Source organism: Lasioglossum baleicum, chromosome 15, assembly GCF_051020765.1.
Source record: "Lasioglossum baleicum chromosome 15, iyLasBale1, whole genome shotgun sequence".
NCBI lineage: Eukaryota > Metazoa > Arthropoda > Insecta > Hymenoptera > Halictidae > Lasioglossum > Lasioglossum baleicum.
The window spans coordinates 12,222,251-12,240,184 of record NC_134943.1 but is presented as its reverse complement, the minus strand read 5'-3'; the positions used below and the strand labels follow the sequence as shown (position 1 = coordinate 12,240,184).

General features: G+C 32.3%; 3 protein-coding genes and 1 long non-coding RNA gene across 5 annotated transcripts; 1 reads left to right on the top strand and 3 right to left on the bottom strand.

Moving 5' to 3' along the window:
* Window positions 1-280: 280 nt before the first annotated feature.
* Window positions 281-4,046, bottom strand: LOC143216509 (uncharacterized). Its single transcript, XR_013010575.1, has 3 exons — window positions 3,392-4,046; window positions 3,135-3,300; window positions 281-2,634 (listed from the first exon to the last, which is right to left on the bottom strand). It is a non-coding gene; the product is annotated as an uncharacterized LOC143216509 (long non-coding RNA).
* Window positions 4,047-4,447: 401 nt separating this feature from the next.
* Window positions 4,448-16,625, top strand: Sau (Golgi phosphoprotein 3 homolog sauron). The gene is made up of 4 exons (XM_076439621.1): window positions 4,448-4,693; window positions 5,475-5,721; window positions 6,448-6,623; window positions 7,033-16,625. The coding sequence occupies exons 1-4, from the start codon at window positions 4,448-4,450 to the stop codon at window positions 7,279-7,281; spliced, it is 918 nt and encodes a 305-aa protein (XP_076295736.1). The 3' UTR covers window positions 7,282-16,625.
* Window positions 7,344-14,604, bottom strand: LOC143216504 (damage-control phosphatase ARMT1). Of its 2 annotated transcripts, XM_076439619.1 has the most exons (8): window positions 14,588-14,604; window positions 14,058-14,275; window positions 13,800-13,980; window positions 13,010-13,124; window positions 12,687-12,934; window positions 12,416-12,601; window positions 11,944-12,346; window positions 7,344-11,232 (listed from the first exon to the last, which is right to left on the bottom strand). In XM_076439619.1, the coding sequence occupies exons 3-8, from the start codon at window positions 13,886-13,888 to the stop codon at window positions 10,825-10,827; spliced, it is 1,449 nt and encodes a 482-aa protein (XP_076295734.1). In that variant the 5' UTR covers window positions 13,889-13,980; window positions 14,058-14,275; window positions 14,588-14,604; the 3' UTR covers window positions 7,344-10,824. The 2 variants fall into 2 exon arrangements, with proteins under 2 accessions (XP_076295734.1, XP_076295735.1); XM_076439620.1 differs by lacking the exon at window positions 14,588-14,604 and having other exon boundaries at window positions 13,019-13,124; window positions 14,058-14,554.
* On the bottom strand, window positions 15,677-17,659 carry Nd-24 (NADH dehydrogenase ubiquinone). The gene is made up of 4 exons (XM_076439622.1): window positions 17,485-17,659; window positions 16,691-16,753; window positions 16,167-16,625; window positions 15,677-16,069 (listed from the first exon to the last, which is right to left on the bottom strand). The coding sequence occupies exons 1-4, from the start codon at window positions 17,518-17,520 to the stop codon at window positions 15,896-15,898; spliced, it is 732 nt and encodes a 243-aa protein (XP_076295737.1). The 5' UTR covers window positions 17,521-17,659; the 3' UTR covers window positions 15,677-15,895.
* Window positions 17,660-17,934: the final 275 nt, after the last annotated feature.

Here is a 17,934-nt window from a genome sequence, read left to right as displayed (position 1 = left end):
TTTTCTCTCCCGCTCCCTCTCTCTCTCTCTCTCTCTCTCTCTCTCCCTCTCCCTCTCCCCCCACCCCTATTTCTATGCTAATTGGTGTCCTGTGGAATGACATCTGTGTCCATCTAAATTTTACTTTGTAAAGGAAGATGTTAGGAAGTGACCTTCTGGGTAGCTCAGACACCTAACATATTGATGAGGTGCTATTTCTTAGGTACCAAGAAAGTGTACAGTGGATAACAAAAGTAAGTTGACACTCATATTTTTAATAATGAAATCGCGATAATAGTAATATTTATTCACTTATAAAAATAAACCAGTTGATTACATATTTAATGGTAATGTTGAAAACAAAATTTCTATACTAAATATACAAAATTTGGTGTGTGCCAAAAGTAAGTTAATGTATCGTTTAATAACACTGCCCAACACCGTTTCACAATTACATTGTGATGGTGGTACTTGTAGAGAGTTTCAATTTTTGTAGACAAATTTTAAGAAAGTGGTACCAAATAAAATCCTATTTTCATTGGTAATAACTAGCCTGCGGATTTTATGCATTTATGACAAAAATGGACACGTACAATTTAAGCAGTGGACATGTCAAAAATAGTTAAAAGAAGAATACAATTTTTATTTGGCTCCTGTATCGTGCAATCAATGCGAACATTTTTTATTTTGCATAAAGATCCGCAGTCTAGTAATAACATTCGTAGGACCAAAATAAATAAAAATCATACAAAATTCTATCGTATTTTATGAAAATTTTTATGAACCATTAATAGCATTAATGCATAAAGATCCGCAGTCTAATTATTACAATCAATGTTAAATGTTTCACCGATTTGAAACAGTAGGAAACTAATGAAAAGGTGGTCTCCCAAATGGTACCAAATAAAATCCTATTTTCATTGGTAATAACATTCATAGGTCCAAAATGAATAAAAATCGTACTAAATTCCATCGAATTTGATACTCCAGTATTTTGTGAAAATTTTTATGAATCATTAATGCATAAAGATCCGCAGTCTAATTATTAAAATCGATGTTAAATGTTTCACCGATTTGAAACAGTAGGAAACTAAGCAAGGACGGTCTCCTTGAATATGTATGTTGTTACTGTTAGATCTTGTACACCTTCCTACCAGCGGGGTTTCTCACCCATGGTTCATGCAAATGTGGGCACCGACATTGAACAGTTGACATTGAGCGCCGGGAAACGGCGATTAAGCTCAATATCGGTGAACGCGACCGCCATGCTTGGTGATTGACCGCAATGTCACTAACCCCGATAAAACACTGATTACTCTCACCTCACCCGAATACGAAACAATTTCTACCTACCCATTTTCAAGGTATGCGTGTACATCAAAGTTATGTCGACCTAAAAGCTAAATATTGAATTTTTTCAAACAATAAATACCATAAGTTGTCAAATTATTGAATCGCATTCTGTTTACCATTCAACTTGCAAACCATATTTAACCCTTTGACAACGTAGACCGTCTAGTATACGCATATGTATAGACACTCAATGAGAAGTGCTTCCTCGATACGAACAGTGCCTAAAAGCGCAAATACAAAATACTCGTTTAGATCGACAAAAAAGTAATTTTGAAACGTTCTTTTGTAGAGAAAGCTTAACAATATATGGATTGCTTAGTCTGTCTTTCATCTGTGTATAATCTTCATACCGTTCTTGCTCAATATTTTTTGTATTTCTTGTATATCGTGACGGCTCACAGTGGTCCGGATCGAGAAATTCAATGACATTTCACCTTTCTGTAAATCAATTTCACCATTTTACAAATAAAGTATTTTTAAGTAAGTTTTTGTAAAATAAAATCAAATCAAATGTAAATTAATTGTTAACAAATTCAAAATTTTATTTTGTGCAAAGATGTAGGTGAAATATTTATTTAAAAGTAATCACTAATTCATCAACTTTGTAATGTATGAAAATTGTGTGTAGATATATGTACATTCACAAAAAATTTCATAAAAATGAAAGTACAAATTATGCATATATTGAAGCGCCTATTGAGTATGTATTGTGTCTTATAAATATATAATTTAATCGAGATAAATAAGTAATTGATTTTAAATCGATTTACATAAGGTTGAATTTGACTTGCAAAGGGTTAATTTCGACTGCAAAACCTGTATATGAAGGGGTACTGCCGCTGTAGCGTGTTTTGCCTAAAATGGAACGAATCAATTGAACTCGGTGTATAGGTACATTAATGTTTCTAGATCCGTTTCGAGACATTCGTTTTGCAAAGCGTCACGCTTTCAGAGTGTCACGCATCAACGAATCTACCAGGCATATATCGTTTCGTGAGTACACGTATCACTTTATTGGTACTTTCGAGGACACGTGCGCGGTTTAACTGTAAAACTTTAATGTTGCGCCCCGGAACGACCAAATACGCTGGACTGTAATTTTCGTTTCGCTCCATTGTTCGCGAGCAATAAAAATCGATCGTTACTGCGGTATGGTATGCAAGTTTACAAGAGCAAGAGTTGTTAAACATCTTTTCATCTCCTTGAAAAGATGCTCTTTTTTTCACCTTTACTCTATTTTAAAAAATTATTCCTTTTTTGTACGTCGTTTGTGTTCTTCCTTGCAAAACAAGCTCGCGAAAGCTGCAAACAAAAACTTTTACTAATTTTTTACGAATTAAAAAGATAAAATAAAATGAAATGATTCACCACGCTGTGCATATAAATATATATATATATACATATATATATATATATGTATATTTCATTTATTAAGCCCATTATAAAATCCTTTTCTAATTACAGAAAAGAATTGTGACTATATAATTGATTAATGAAGCTGTATTATTTAAAATGTAACCATTGAATTTTATTTTCAAATCGGGCACGAACTTATGCAATCATCCGACGGATTACTCCGTATATTTGTGCATTATACATAGATAGCCACTTGAAATATCTGGAAAACAGGTAATGTAGTACGGCGATTTATAGAAATCTAACAGTAAAGCAATTTTAAAACGTAATTAATCATAAAAGAAACACGAATTTTATAATCTGATAATGCTGATTGCGAATTTTTCCTGTCTCGACATAATTAACTACTCTTGTTACGTTTGATTATAATATGAAAAGATATTCACCTGATCCAGGTTACATCATTGCATTATTTGACAAATGCCAGAGCAGCTCTGGGTTTTTTGTTGCATTGTGTTGAATTCCGACAAGCCAATTGCAGCGGACAATGAGTTGTTGAGAGAAATAGAGCAAACTTTGAATGCTGTGTGCACCACGTAACTGCATTTGTGTCTATTGTAAGATGGACAATAGCATTCAAAATATAGTGCAATCTTACGTACATTTGTAACTGTGCTTTGATTTTTAATGGAAAACATTTCACCTTGATTTTCAGGAGCCGTTCAGACGTCTATCAGACGTCCGAATGCAATGTCAGTCCGTGTTCACATATCTTTCTCTAATTTTGCTGTGGTACGCGATACAATCCTAAGATTTTACATGTTTACTTTAAAAATAGTATGTATAATATACAGGATACAACGGAGTGTACATTTTCTACCTTTAAATATAAGAAATTTAAAAATATGCTAGGTGTCTTATTATTTTGTCGAGGACTGTATATGTATAAGTGTTCCCATATGAGTTCTCATATAAGTATGAGCGGTTGGAACTTGGAACATCTGTATACTGTATCCAGTATACATGTTTTCATATTAATGTTTATGTATTTGGCTATTCTTATTCTGTACAAATTTTCTCTTGTTCGTAATTCTTATATTGAATTTTGTATGATGTTGAAATAAATACCTCATGGGATTTTCTATAATAAAAACAAAAAAAGCATACAGCAAAGATTCTCGAGATAAGTCTACATTTCAAAAGTGAACGCGAATCCCGCGTAGAATTTGGCGTAGCGATCGCAGGAACAGCTTACCGACGGAGCAATTATAAACTCCGATTTCTGAATAATGCAAACTTTCTATAAACCCGTAAAACCTGGTTGGCGATTCGTGTTTCGTTTCGGGCTTGATGACTGTTCAGTGAGGACCTCGATTGAACTTCGATAGATTTCTTTTCGAAAACATTAGCGCCGAGGTAAATGCATCGCCGAAACAACGAACTACGTTCAGAACGGTAGTGTTACGCATCACGGTATCTGGACCATTTCTTGATCACATGTAGCGCGAGGACAATAAAAGTGAGAAATATACTTGTGAAATAAAGTAACAACGTCCGTAGGGACTTGGCCATCTTGGAAAGATATGTCGCATCGGTCAAAACGTCAACAATATAGTGTGTATTGTTCAATACATGCCGCCAGCTTGCTTTAACTGCAGTTGACTTACAACGCCTAATCAACGAGAGAGTGAAGGCGACACGGTGGCGTATTTGACACGCGGACGTAATCGCAAAAGAAGCAGCACAGCTTCGTCGAATAATGAATCGCAGTGACGGGTTGGTACAACGACGACGTGTAGTTAACAGCAGTAGTAGCAGTAGTCTAGGTCAGGATGGTTCAAATGATATTGGCCAAAATGACAAGTTATCTGGCCATGGCGGTGATACAGATTCATCTACGCAAAAAGATCTTAATTCAAATCCCACGATCGATGACGATTCCGATAAAGAGACACGTTTGACGTTGATGGAAGAAGTCTTGCTGCTTGGCCTCAAGGACAAGGAGGTTTGTTGACATTTATTGCTCTACGAGTCTACGGCGTGAACTGCTGCAACGTCGCATTCTGTAGAGCGAGCGAGCAACTTTACATATCCTGGCTGAAAAGTATCCAACCTTGTGCTGTAGCGGGTGGAAGTATTATTCCTGGTTGATATCAATGTTGTCCCCTTCAAAGTATTGTCCGTTAGATGCCACAACTTTCTTCCAGTGAACCTCCCACTTACGGAAACACTCCTTAACAACTAAATAGGTATATTTAGTCATTTTGGCGGGTTCTAATATTCTTAATTTGCAATTATTAACATTGTAAAGATGCTTCCCTGAAAAATTTATAAAATAATGTGAAATAGTAAATAGATGAAAGTTATTCAATATATCTACCTCGCTGGGCAACAGAGGCGTTTACAATTCGAGGCAATCTAGCAACAAGATTTTTTAATGTTTCTTCCTGGAAATAATAAACAGATAGAGCGGAGAGACACTTGGAACCACCATACATAAGTATGTTCGCTCGATATCAGTTTTCATTCAATTTTTCTTATTATCTTGTTATTCATGGTAATTGATGTTGAATATTATCTGTATTATTAATTATTACTTTTATACGAGTGTATAAAAGAAATACTGTGGCAAAAGTTACATTGGGATGCCTTATTTTAAATATATTTTGTATATTTTCGATAAACTGAAGGTGGTCAAATACTTACGGATGGTACTGTAAGCAAAGGTTGGATACTTTCCGGACAGGCCATGTATACCCAAGTCTGAAGCACGCATTCTTTTACAGGGTTACACTTCGTTCTGGAACGATTGTATAAGTTCTGGATTACGTGGTTGTATCTTGGCAGAACTTGGATTTCGCGGTCGTGTGGAATTGGAAAAAGCTGGTATGCGTAAAAAGGGTCTTTTGGTGAGGAAACTACTGTTAAAGAACGACGCACCGACAGGAGATGTTTTGCTAGACGAAGCATTGAAACATTTAAAAGAAACTGACCCACCCGAAACTGTTCCTAGTTGGATAGAATATCTTAGCGGTCAGTATACGCATTAACCCCCTTGCCGTATTTTAACCAGCCCAAGTTCGTCGTGAAGAAATTTCGAACAAAGTCTGACAAATACGAATGTTACGCCTTTCTTTTCAACTGAAATAAAATTTGATTGGTTTCTAATCGATAGACTGCGGACGTTTGTGCCATTTTTCTAGGCAAATCTTAAGAAAGTCGTAACAAATAAAATTCTATTTTCATTGGTACTAACTAAACTCTGGATCTTTATGCAAAAATAAAAAGTTTGTGCATTAATAGCAAGACACAGTAGCTAAATATAAACTTATATTTTTCACTCATAATTTTAATGTAATGAAATTAATATATTAATATTCCTAAAGTCATTTAATCTTTGTGTTTTAAACTGTTTTAAATTGCTCCCACCAATCTTTTATCACAAATGCATGAAACCCAGACTCTATTAATAACATTTGTAGGTCCAAAGCAAATCAAAATCGTACTAAATTCTATCGAACTCGATACTCCAGCCTTTTTTAAAAACTTTTATAAACTGTAAATGCATAAAGATATCAGCAGTCTAGTAATCAATAATTAAGATTTTCTCTTCTACGACATTTTTCGGGATAAAGACGTTCAATGGCTGTAACTGTAAAGAAAATGATACGGCAAGGAGTGGTTAACTGCAAGGCATAGTTAGTAAGCGATGCTTAGTGAGTTAGAGCAAATTTTTAATATAATTTTCAATTCCTTTAGGAGAAACATGGAACCCACTCAAATTAAGATACCAGCTAAAAAACGTTAGAGAAAGATTAGCGAAAAATCTTGTAGAGAAAGGAGTTTTAACAACGGAGAAACAAAATTTCTTATTGTTCGATATGACAACACATCCTCTTACCGATATCCTTGCCAAATTTCGTCTTGTAAAAAAGGTATATATACATATATGTACTGATGTATATTATTATATTATAATTAGACAGTGGATTTTATGCACTTATGACAAAAATGAGTAGGTGTAATTTAAAACAGTAACAACATTAAGAGTATTACTATTACATATATTAAGAAAGAAAATAAATTTCTATTTCACTCCTGTTTGTTGCAATCTGGTTAGAAAATTTCTATTTTGCATAAAGGTCTGTTGTCTAATTATAATATATTTCACATTCGTTGGTTGCGTTTCAATTTGTAAAAATAATATCTTATCTTGTGTGTACGTGTGGGTGTAATGATAAGATTACTTATGTTCAGTGGGTTTTGAGGTTTTTTATTTGTATCATTTCACATTTGTCGATTATTATTTAGGTCATACTGTAAGACAATATTATTATTTCACAGATTCAAGAAGCTGTATTAAATCGTTGGGTTAACGATGCTGGTCGGATGGATAGGCGGATATTAGCTTTAGTAATTTTAGCTCATGCAGCCGATGTACTAGAAAATGCATTTGCACCACTTTCTGATGATGATTATGAAATAGCAATGCGACGGGTACGAACATTATTAGATCTTGATTTCGAAGCGGAAGCTGCTAAACCTAATGCCAATCCAGTCCTATGGGCTGTATTCGCTGCATTCACTAAGTAACAGATCTTTTACGAACTACATGTGTATAAAGCAAACATTGGGTACTAGCGTGAATACTTGGGATTATAAATTTTTGCATAAAATTTTGCGTTGCAATCTGAAATGTAATATCCTACAATCATTGTTAATGATCATACAATTCAGACCAAATACCTTGAACCCGACTGTATGAAGCAGATTTAGAGTATTAGTCATTTTCCATTATTGTTATTTAATACATTTGATAGCTGAAAAATATGAATGTTCATATTTAAATATTTCAAAAGTAACAAAATTTAAAGAGTGAATGAGTACGTTGTGTGTGGGTTAGTGCCATGTCAGTTAAGAAACGAAAGATTGCACTGTGCCGAGTTCTGTCTCATACCTTCTCAGTATATCTATTGTGTCTGCACATGAACTGCAAATAAGTTTATAGACACAGTATTTATGTGGCTATCATGTAATGTCAAATTAAGTGCCACATTCCTGCTAGTTGTCTGAATGTTAAAGCGATGAAAGTAATTTTTTGCACAATTGTGACAGTGGCGATGAATTTCTACGATTTCTTTAAGTGTCCCCTTTGTACCAAATTCGATTACGATAGCCTTTCCTTCTAAAACTATTTTTTATGAAAATATTACATTGTAGCATCGCTAGGTGGCAGTAAAGTACTCAGATGTTAAAAAAAAAAACATGATCTAGAATTATCGTTTTCGTTACCCAATTAAATCTTTCTTAATTTGTCGCAAGATCGATAACCAAATATATACATATACTGTGGGAATAATATTTTCATTTAGTAAAAAATATCGGCGTTTCACACGTTCTGTTTTTTACTATTTGCGACGTGCAGATATGTTTTTAATGTTTTCTGTTATTAATTTATCATGTACATTATAAGATGTGATATGTGAGTAGAAAAATGCAAACTGGGGATTTGATTATTATAAATCGAGAATCGCTCTATGAGGACAACATAAAGCATCGGTTATACGTAAACTTGAATTTTCCAGGAATAAGTGTTCTTTTTCTTTTCATATATTGAAGACATGTAAGTAAATATCACTCTAACATACGTCACTTCTGCAAAATTCTCGCGTGTATGTAGAGTAATCAAGAACTGTTTTATATTATTTTCAGTCTTTACAGTTGTGGAAGATCGTATGTCCTTATACAAAATACAAAATTTGATATATAATTTTCAGTATAACATAAGTATATCTTTTAAAACAAAATTATTATTGATGCGATTGCTTATCACATTTTGGAGTTTATACATATATAATATATAATTATTCGTAATATTCTTTTTAATTTATTTAACAGTGGCATTTCTGTGTATTTAATTTACAAAATTATATTTCTGAAATCTTCTTACTTTCATAGCAAAAGGTTTATTCTGGATTTTCAAACTTTTTAAAGTAACCAACATTGATTCTAATATGGAATTTTCGAGAATTTTGTCGCGTTTCAATTATCATTTATATATTCGTACAATTTATAATATCCAAATCGAAAACCTTTGAAAAATTCTATACATATTTCAATTGTTAACTGATAGTAAAGTAGCTGAAAATTCTATATTTTTAGGAATAATATTTCCGTTATTAATTTAATTAACCTACTAGCATAGTACTTCTTAAATTGAAATAACAACTTAATCTTAAAATATATCTTTGTGTGATTACATATTTCTTGGGCCACCTTGTATTCATTAAAAATACTGATGTCCAATAACATGAAGATATTTTATGTAATGAATTATTCATAATGTTGAGGGAATTTTTACATAAGTTTGTATAATATATAAAATTATCTCTTGTTTTTAAGTAATTCTGTTTCAGAAAATGATAAATTTATTTTTGTCTCTATATATATACAACACACACACATATAATTTAACAGTAATAAACAAAGATAAAGAAATAGGAATTTTAAAGTCCTTTATTATTGCTGCCTTAGTATTATAGCTATTGTTATTTCTTTATACTCTCATATAGCAATACTGAAATATTATATATATATACTACATTTAAAGTAATATAAAACCAGAAGAGGTTTAGAAAGTATTAGTTATTGTTACATTTCTTGTATTATGATAAATAGTTAATAAACACGATAATTTTATACTTGCACATTATTGAAATGTTTGCTTACAAATAAAAAAACAAACACTACGAAGTTGTTCTAGGCAACTAAGCTTGCTGGACAAGCATATTAAAAGAATATTATACTAGCAATCTTAGCGCTTATTGTATCAACGTTACAGTCAGTAGATAATGCTTCCATTGGTGCAAATTTCTTTCGTATGTGCAAATTACATATTGATGCATGCATATTGAGTTTGATAATTTTTAGTTTCATAGGAGCTCTACTGCCACTTGGTAAGATTGTCCTCGGTTTGGAGAAGGTGCTATATATAAATTCAATTAGATGTGATTGATTCGAAACAAGTTATATCTTAAAGTATAGCTAGTATTTTATGTTTGTTTTCCTAATTTTCTAAAAATATATCATTTCGATAATGCATTTCTAAAAATGTATATGTATATATTTTTTTGAAAAATATGTGATACACCAATATAATGCACAGACATCAGCACATTAATTTTTAGTAAATTGTGTTCAACAAATTTGATGAAATTACAATATCAATGTGGTATTATGGGTACACTAATAAAAATCAATTCTTTTTCAAATAAATCCTACACATTAAATAATTTGATTTCTTTTTTTTTGTATATCTACATTATTAATGAATTAAAATGTCAGCTATACATTTGTATATTTATGCGTAACTACGGATTATAACTTTTTAACATATTTTAATGAAAAAAATGTAATGTATATTGTACAGAAGTAAAACTGAAACAAATGAAAAATATGAAATTTTCATTCCCATAACAATTATTTGGTTTTGAACCACAATATAATAAAAATATGATAATAAATATGTTATTCGCAACGGCTAGCATAGATTACCTGTTTACAAATAGTTTTAAATACTGACACATATTCTTGTTTTCATTAAATATAAAACAAATAAGTCATTGGGGAAGCAGGATATATTCTAATTATTAGCCATGAACAAGAAATTTAAATTTTACTAATAAAATTTTATTTATATCTTTCATATATCTGTGTGTACAGTAGTACTGTATTTACAATGAAATCACCCACTTCAGAAAACTTATTAGGATTATAAAAAGTGTACAGCTTGTATAGTCACATTATTATACATATTTGAATATTGAAAATTTGTAGTTTTATACATTTGCAACAAGTATTAATTTAATTTTTGTAATTATTTCTCTAGAATTAGAATCACATTATAGTAAATAACTGGGAAGATTTGATAGGTAACCGTTAATTATTTAAAGTAGAAAGTATTTTAATAATTATATAAAGTACGAAGATAACTTGTACAGAGTTGTACTTGCGATATTGTATAAATATATGTATGTACAGTTAAATCACATACACTGAACACATAATAACTGAAATACAGGCACAAAATCAGATAGAGTACATATGTACACAAAATATATGCAATAGCATAAAAATTTATACATTGCTATATTTTCTCTGTTCTTCCATTTTTAAGGACTTTAACGTGGTGCACATATCAGAGCATTGGCAAGATCCAGCCATGGTTGTTTGAATTAGCCCATATTGACCCGTGAACATCCAACTTTCATCTTTTTTAAAAAGTTCATCCGCTATGCCTGGTTGTAGACCAACGCACACATCTGATTTCACTGTCCTCAAACTAAGTATGTGTGACGGTTGGAATCCTCTTAATGCTTCAGTAAATGTTTCGGTATAGGCCCAATTTATATCGCCAACTAATTTTCTATAATTTAGATCCCCTTTGAATATTATCAATTCAGCTTTTGATAATTTTGCATACAATTCTTTATCATGCTCTCTCATCTCAGCAAAATCATGTGGTCCTGTCCAATAGGATTCTTCCTAATAAACACATACACCGATTATATTTCATATTAAATATCATATAATGTATACAGGGTGAGTCTCGTAATATATGATGATCTCAAATAACTCGTACATATTTAAGTTGTTTGTTGTACAAAAAAAATGTTCAAACAAATGTTGCATGGTTCCTAGGGAGACATACAGTGCTGCAATCTGATTTTTGTTACTTCGATTTTTTATCAAGATATGAAGGTCAGCTTCAGTTTTTTTTAAATAGAATGCCTAATATTTTTGATCGAACTCGGATAGGCACAAAATTCTGCGTAAAAAAGTTTCTTTTTTAACCTTCCTAGTTAACAGTAGGGATGGGATCAAGTACCTCGCAAACAGGTTCGAACCTTGATTGATGGAATTCGAACTCTCTATAAGTATGTACTTCGAAAAAAAAAAAATGGTACTCCCAAGTATACTCGAACCTTTGCCAGACAGTTTCGAACCCTTTACAAGTACTGTGGTAAACGTAAATAGTACTTGCAAGTATACTCGAATATTGGTCGAACAGTTTCGAAACGTTCAAAATTTTTATGAATATCGTTATGAATTTCCGTATTCTTGCACACTCCGTGGCAACGAAAGGCTGTTCCGGCGCGGCGTCTGTTTACTTTTTTTGAACTATATGTATACAGACACACTGTATACATATAGTTCACTTAATTATGTGTATAGAAGAAAATATGCTGTGCGTACCTCTACGGTCCATGTGTTGGTCTTCAAATAATTGTTTGCTAGTTCAGCAAATTGTTTCAAATCTTCATTCGATGAATTACTCATATACTCCAAAGTCCAGTGGAAATCATTTTTGGTTGTATCGCTTACGTACCATGGATATCGTTTTACATAGAATCTTATTTGTACAGCCAGTTTACTAACCATCAAAAATATTGCTAAACATAAATCAGTAAAGAATTCATATCCTGCATTATCCAGTACCATATCTACAATACATGTGTTATTAGTTTTCTTTCTCTGTAATAAATTCCAAACTAATTCTGAGCAGTCGACAAGAATGTCTGTTTGCAATGATTTCAGAACTTCTATGGGGTTATTGCTTTGGCTAACTTCTGCTCCGGCACTAAGCGATAAATCACATCTACAAAAAAAAATTCATTGCAAGCTTTCTGATAGAATTTTGCAAAGAAATGTTGAAAATTATGCATACTTATTGCCCCAAAGATTTAATTGAAGAAACTTGAACAATTCTTGCTTCGTTTCAACCAATGATAAGGACTCTGCTCTTTTTGTATAGTTCAACGTATAAGCGCAAAGAGTTTCTATACTAACTAACGAGCCGGTAAAAGCGCTTTGCTTCTGTTCTTGAAAAACATCATAATTGTGTAAATACTTTCTGAAAATAAATATATACTTTATTATATATTTATATCTATCTAACTTATACACAAAATGATTACACAGAAATGTTTAAAACATACGTAAGAGCAAACTCTTGTGCAAGGGTTCGGTACATATAACATTCACAATATAACCAAAGCGTATTAAACCATGTAGGTGTGGTTCCTTCTATCTCGGTACGTTTGATCAGATATTTATTCCACTCGTCGGCATCGTTATTTGTTGCATTAGGTAGCGTTTGTAGAGGCTTTAAAGTTTTATTAGTAACTATTTCATTCTTTAATTTACTAATAAATCCTATGATCTGTTTAATTTCTTCCGACACATTCTAAATAAACACATCATTTAAAATATTAGATTAATTTAAATAAACAATTTCAAGCCACAGGCAGATCTAACTTACACCTAATACCTCGCCATATAGGTTTGCAATATCTTCTTTGTTGCGACTTAAGGTATCAACTATTTTAGTCAAAATTACTGGCAATCTATCTTTGATTGTTATGTAAGCGAAACTTCTGTAATAAATAATCATAATTGTGATAGAAAATAGGTCATCGATAAAATTCATATACAATGAATGTGGAAGCTTATCATGATTAGACTTGCGGATGTTTATGCATTTATGAAGAAATTAGTTGGGTGAAATGTAAAACACAGTAAAGGATTAGAAAAATTTAAGAATATCATCACGTTATTAGGTTGTTGCATAAAAAAGTTTCATTGTAATAAACCTATAGACTATAACACCATTTCTTGATCGAAACGTTTTATAAGAGTCGCATTGTAAAATTGAACATTTCATATACAACAACCTAATATTTTTAATGTAACTAAGTCATTAAGGGATGAAATGAATATCTTTATTTTGCATAAAAATCTGCAGTCTAATCATGACTAATATCCAAACAGCGGATTTTATGCATTTATGGGAACAATGAGTATGTAAGGTGCCTTTTAAAACAGTGAAATAGTTATGAAATAGTTACAATGATGTAATAATGCTAATCTAGTGTTTCCAGCTTATAAAAATAATTAAAGTAAGAATTAAGCATGTATCTATATAGATCTAGTCACATGCAAATGATGCAGACAATTTATATTTTGCATATAGAGATCCGGTATCTTACTAATATCATTTATATTAAGAGATATAATGGTCATTAGGTTAGATATTAATAAAAGTTATTTACCGTTTGTAGATCCCTCTTAAAGGTATCCCAGTCGGTGTATATGTATCTTGTAAGTCAAGAATGTCTACGGAATTTGATCTTTGAGACATGATTTCAGAATCCGGAATCGCTATCACACCTATTTATTAAATAGACTAAATACAATAGTAGATTATAATCAGTTGTGCGCAAAACGTGAAATCTGAAATATATAACGAAAGATAATGTTTAATTGTTTTGATTGTATATACTTTTACGTAATAGAAGAAGGATTCTTACTATTTACTAAGTGATTGTATTTTTTTTATTTAATGTTTTTTTTTGGAATATTCCGCGGATGTAAGACTGTGACGATCGGACAGCGCAGGGAACATTATCATCATATGACAGTAACCACGTGTGTTACGCGTGCGTATTTCTATTTCTATTGCCATTCTGATCTTTGGCAAATGTTGTGCGTTGTGTCACTCACTGTATCTACATGATCTACATCTGATCTACATACGCACAAAACATGAATGCACATGAGTGTCAGAGTCGTTTCAATCGAAATCACAGTCGAAACATGGTCGAAACATAAGCGGACCCTACACGGTCAATCGGAATGACAGTCACGTCGAAGATTGACATTCGGATTGATCGTGAAAGATTAATACTGACGGACTGATGAAATGGACTGACGGATTTCCAGATATTTGGAAATATTCCTTCGTGATTGAAGTAAGGATTGACTGTCTGACTGTTCAATCAGACTGTCATTCCTGACCTGATTGACCGTGTATTTAGGGTCCGCTATAGAGTAGAAATACCAGAAGCGAAATTCGTGTCAAATCTTGCTTGAACCTTTGATACACTTTCATGTTTACAATCTATTTCGAATCTATCATGTATTTATATACATAAATGAGAAAAAGGCTAAGAAAGAAAGTGGATCTGATTGTTTGTAATCATACATAATTTTGCTATTGGTCGAAGTGATAATGTCAACGAATCAGATTCAGTGCTGCGATATGGGGCGACGATTTCAGGTCTCAGTAAAGTAAGATTCTCGATAAAATGGGGTACCTTGAGCACCCCGCAGAATTTTAAAAAATTGGTATGATTTGATTCTGAAAAATGAATGGATAACATGTGTATTTGTGAATATTTTGTAACTTGTAGGATTTTCCTGCATCATCTTTTAGCCTTTTTTGCGTGGGGAAAATGCACGCATTTCGCCAGAAGAGGTAGAAAGCAATTGTAGAACACTATAAAAGGTACTAGATCTAGTACGAACGTACTAGCAGTGGAGACCCTGCTTAGAGGGGAGTTGTTGTGGAGTTGTTGCTCGCTCGCTTCGCGCGCTCCGCGAGTAGGGTTGTTGTAGCTAGACATTTGCGTACGTAACGAAATAAATCGAAATTGATCGAATAAATCGATAATGTAAATTTCTATTGAAATATTGATTAAAAGCTGCGACGTTCTATTGAAATATTGATTAAAAGCTACGACGTTTGTTTTTTTGTTGTATTGAAATATGATTCTAAAAGCACTTTTAGTTTTTCCCGAATTTTCCATTTTTCCGTGATACTTTTCCAATTTTTTAAAATCTAAAAACCTGATTCGGACTACAACGAACATTTAAAAAAAGAAATTAGCCAAATCGGTGCAGCCGTTCTCCCGTGATGTCGTGATCAACGAACAGCATTTCATTTTTATTATATAGAATAGAGAATAGAAGATACACATCAGTCACTTTTGATGATCGGTAGGTTTAGTGTTAATGTCTATACCAACTCCTTTTGCCAACAATGTCAACAAGCATCCTTTGACCACCTCGCCATTTAATTTTTTACTAAAAATACTGCTGTAATAATTTTTTAGAACAACCCCTGAAATCATCCCTTTCAACGAAGTAGAACATTTATCTACTCATTTATTTACTCTGTATTTATTAATAAAAGAGGGCAAAACTTCAACATAGGATAAAAACAAGTAATACATTAAAAAAAATATTTATACGGAGCAATAAATTAAACGTTATGTTGCTTAATTATTGCTACACGGTCTATTTAAATACTTAATTATTCTTTCATCACTTACAGATTATACAACAAACTAACTTTGTAAGAAAAACGTTACAGGTCGGATCTAACACCGAAACCAGCTTCAGGTGGTGGGGATGTTAATGATGTTAATCCTCCCGCAGGATCCGCAGCAAATCTAGTTGAATTTTGTGGACCTGGAGGTGGTCTTTCACCCTTCTTTAATGCATCTATTATAGCGGTAGCACTTTCTGCAGTTAAATCCTCCTATAAGGAACATTATTTGTTTACAATGTTTATCCATTGATATACAAACTTTGTTTTCAAGAAATATTTTCAATTCTTTATATAAAGTTATACTTACATAATAGTCATCATTAACTTGGAACATTGGTGCATTAGCGCAAGCTCCGAGACATTCAACCTCGGACACTGTAAACAGTTTATCTGCAGACATCTCTCCAACTTTACAATTTGTAGCTTTAATTACAGCATTTAGAATAGAATCAGAATCTCGTAACCAACACGGTGTACATGTACAGATTTGAACATGATATTTCCCCATTGGTCGCCTATTGAACATAGTATAAAATGTAGCTACTTCGTAGACCCTCATATGAGGCAGATTCAATATTTCTGCGACTTTGTGCATAGCAGAAATAGGTAGCCATCCGTGCTGGCGTTGAGCTAAGTCTAGCAGAGGTATCATTGCACCACGTTTATGGCCTTCTGGGTAGATTTTCATAAGGGCCTCGATACGTTTTTTATTTGCTTCATTAAATTCGAATGGTATCTTTGGATTGTCCTCTTCGCTGTCTCTATGCTAGAATGAAGGTGATATGGATATATGATCGACGTGTAATACAAGTTATAAATAAGAATACCTACAACAAATAATTGATCCGACGAACGGACGGTTGAAGTCTGTAACCCTCTCGCATGTTTACAATTCTGTATAAATAAAATATATTATTAATTCGAATACAAGACAAAGCATCGTATTAATATAATTTAGAAATGATATTGTGTTATAGTTAACTCTTGCGAGGCATGAATTTCATAAATAGCCTCGTTTTTAATTAATTTGTTAATTAATTTGGGATAAAGAGTAACACAGGATAAAAAGTAAACAAACAGATTTAATTTCATTCATATAAAAATTCTTTTCAAAAATCTGAAGCTGGGGTTTCCGAGACCCCACATTACCTTGCGAAGGTTAAAGATATGTTATGCTACAATTTGTTACAGTTCACGCAAATTGATATGAAAATCATTCCATTCTTTCTAACTTGTGCAAATTGATTAATATTTCGTTCATCATGAAATAGTTTTTTTATTTAATAAACATAAACACAAACGGTAATAAAATTATGCGTCATTTCAGTTAATAATCTATTTATATCATTCATAAACATAAGTAAATACTAGCAATGCGTTTCTACAAGGTATTTGATTGTTTGACATTTCGTATATTCGCATACGTTTTAATATACTTTTTTAATACTTTCCGACATGATATAAAATAATAGAATTACGCAACTTTATTATATACAACTAAAGTTAATATTAAAAAATATTAGAATAAATATGTTTGAATTAAAAGTTATGTAAGAGTAATGAAGAGGTTATGACAGTATAAGTTACGATACACAATTTTACAAAAATGACAATAAATAACTCACATAGAGAGCTCGAATGGCACGCGAAGTGACAAACATTGTTATTCAATGCTCGTATATTCACTATACAATTGCTTCAGGCGTATGTCTTTCTATTTTCTGTATTTTCTTACGTTTCTGTAACAACTAAAAATTGCCCATTTTAAATTTTAGACCATATATACTTGGATATCAAGATCAGTCAAGATGCGGTATTTTCGCATTCAAGCGCCGCCTAACGTGAAAATGTAAAAATTAGGAATTTGAATCTTTTGATGCAGATCATTGCAGATCATGCCAATACTTTACTGGTCTGAACGTTCTTTTCATGGGAAAAAATTACTTTATGCCATTCGTCGGGCCAGTGCACGAGATTTTCTGCGAATTGTAACCGGGTGGCCTCTCAGATTTTTGGGTATTTATCAGTATTTATCAATGTTGTCAATGGTTGTCAACTTCTGTGCAGAAAAAAAT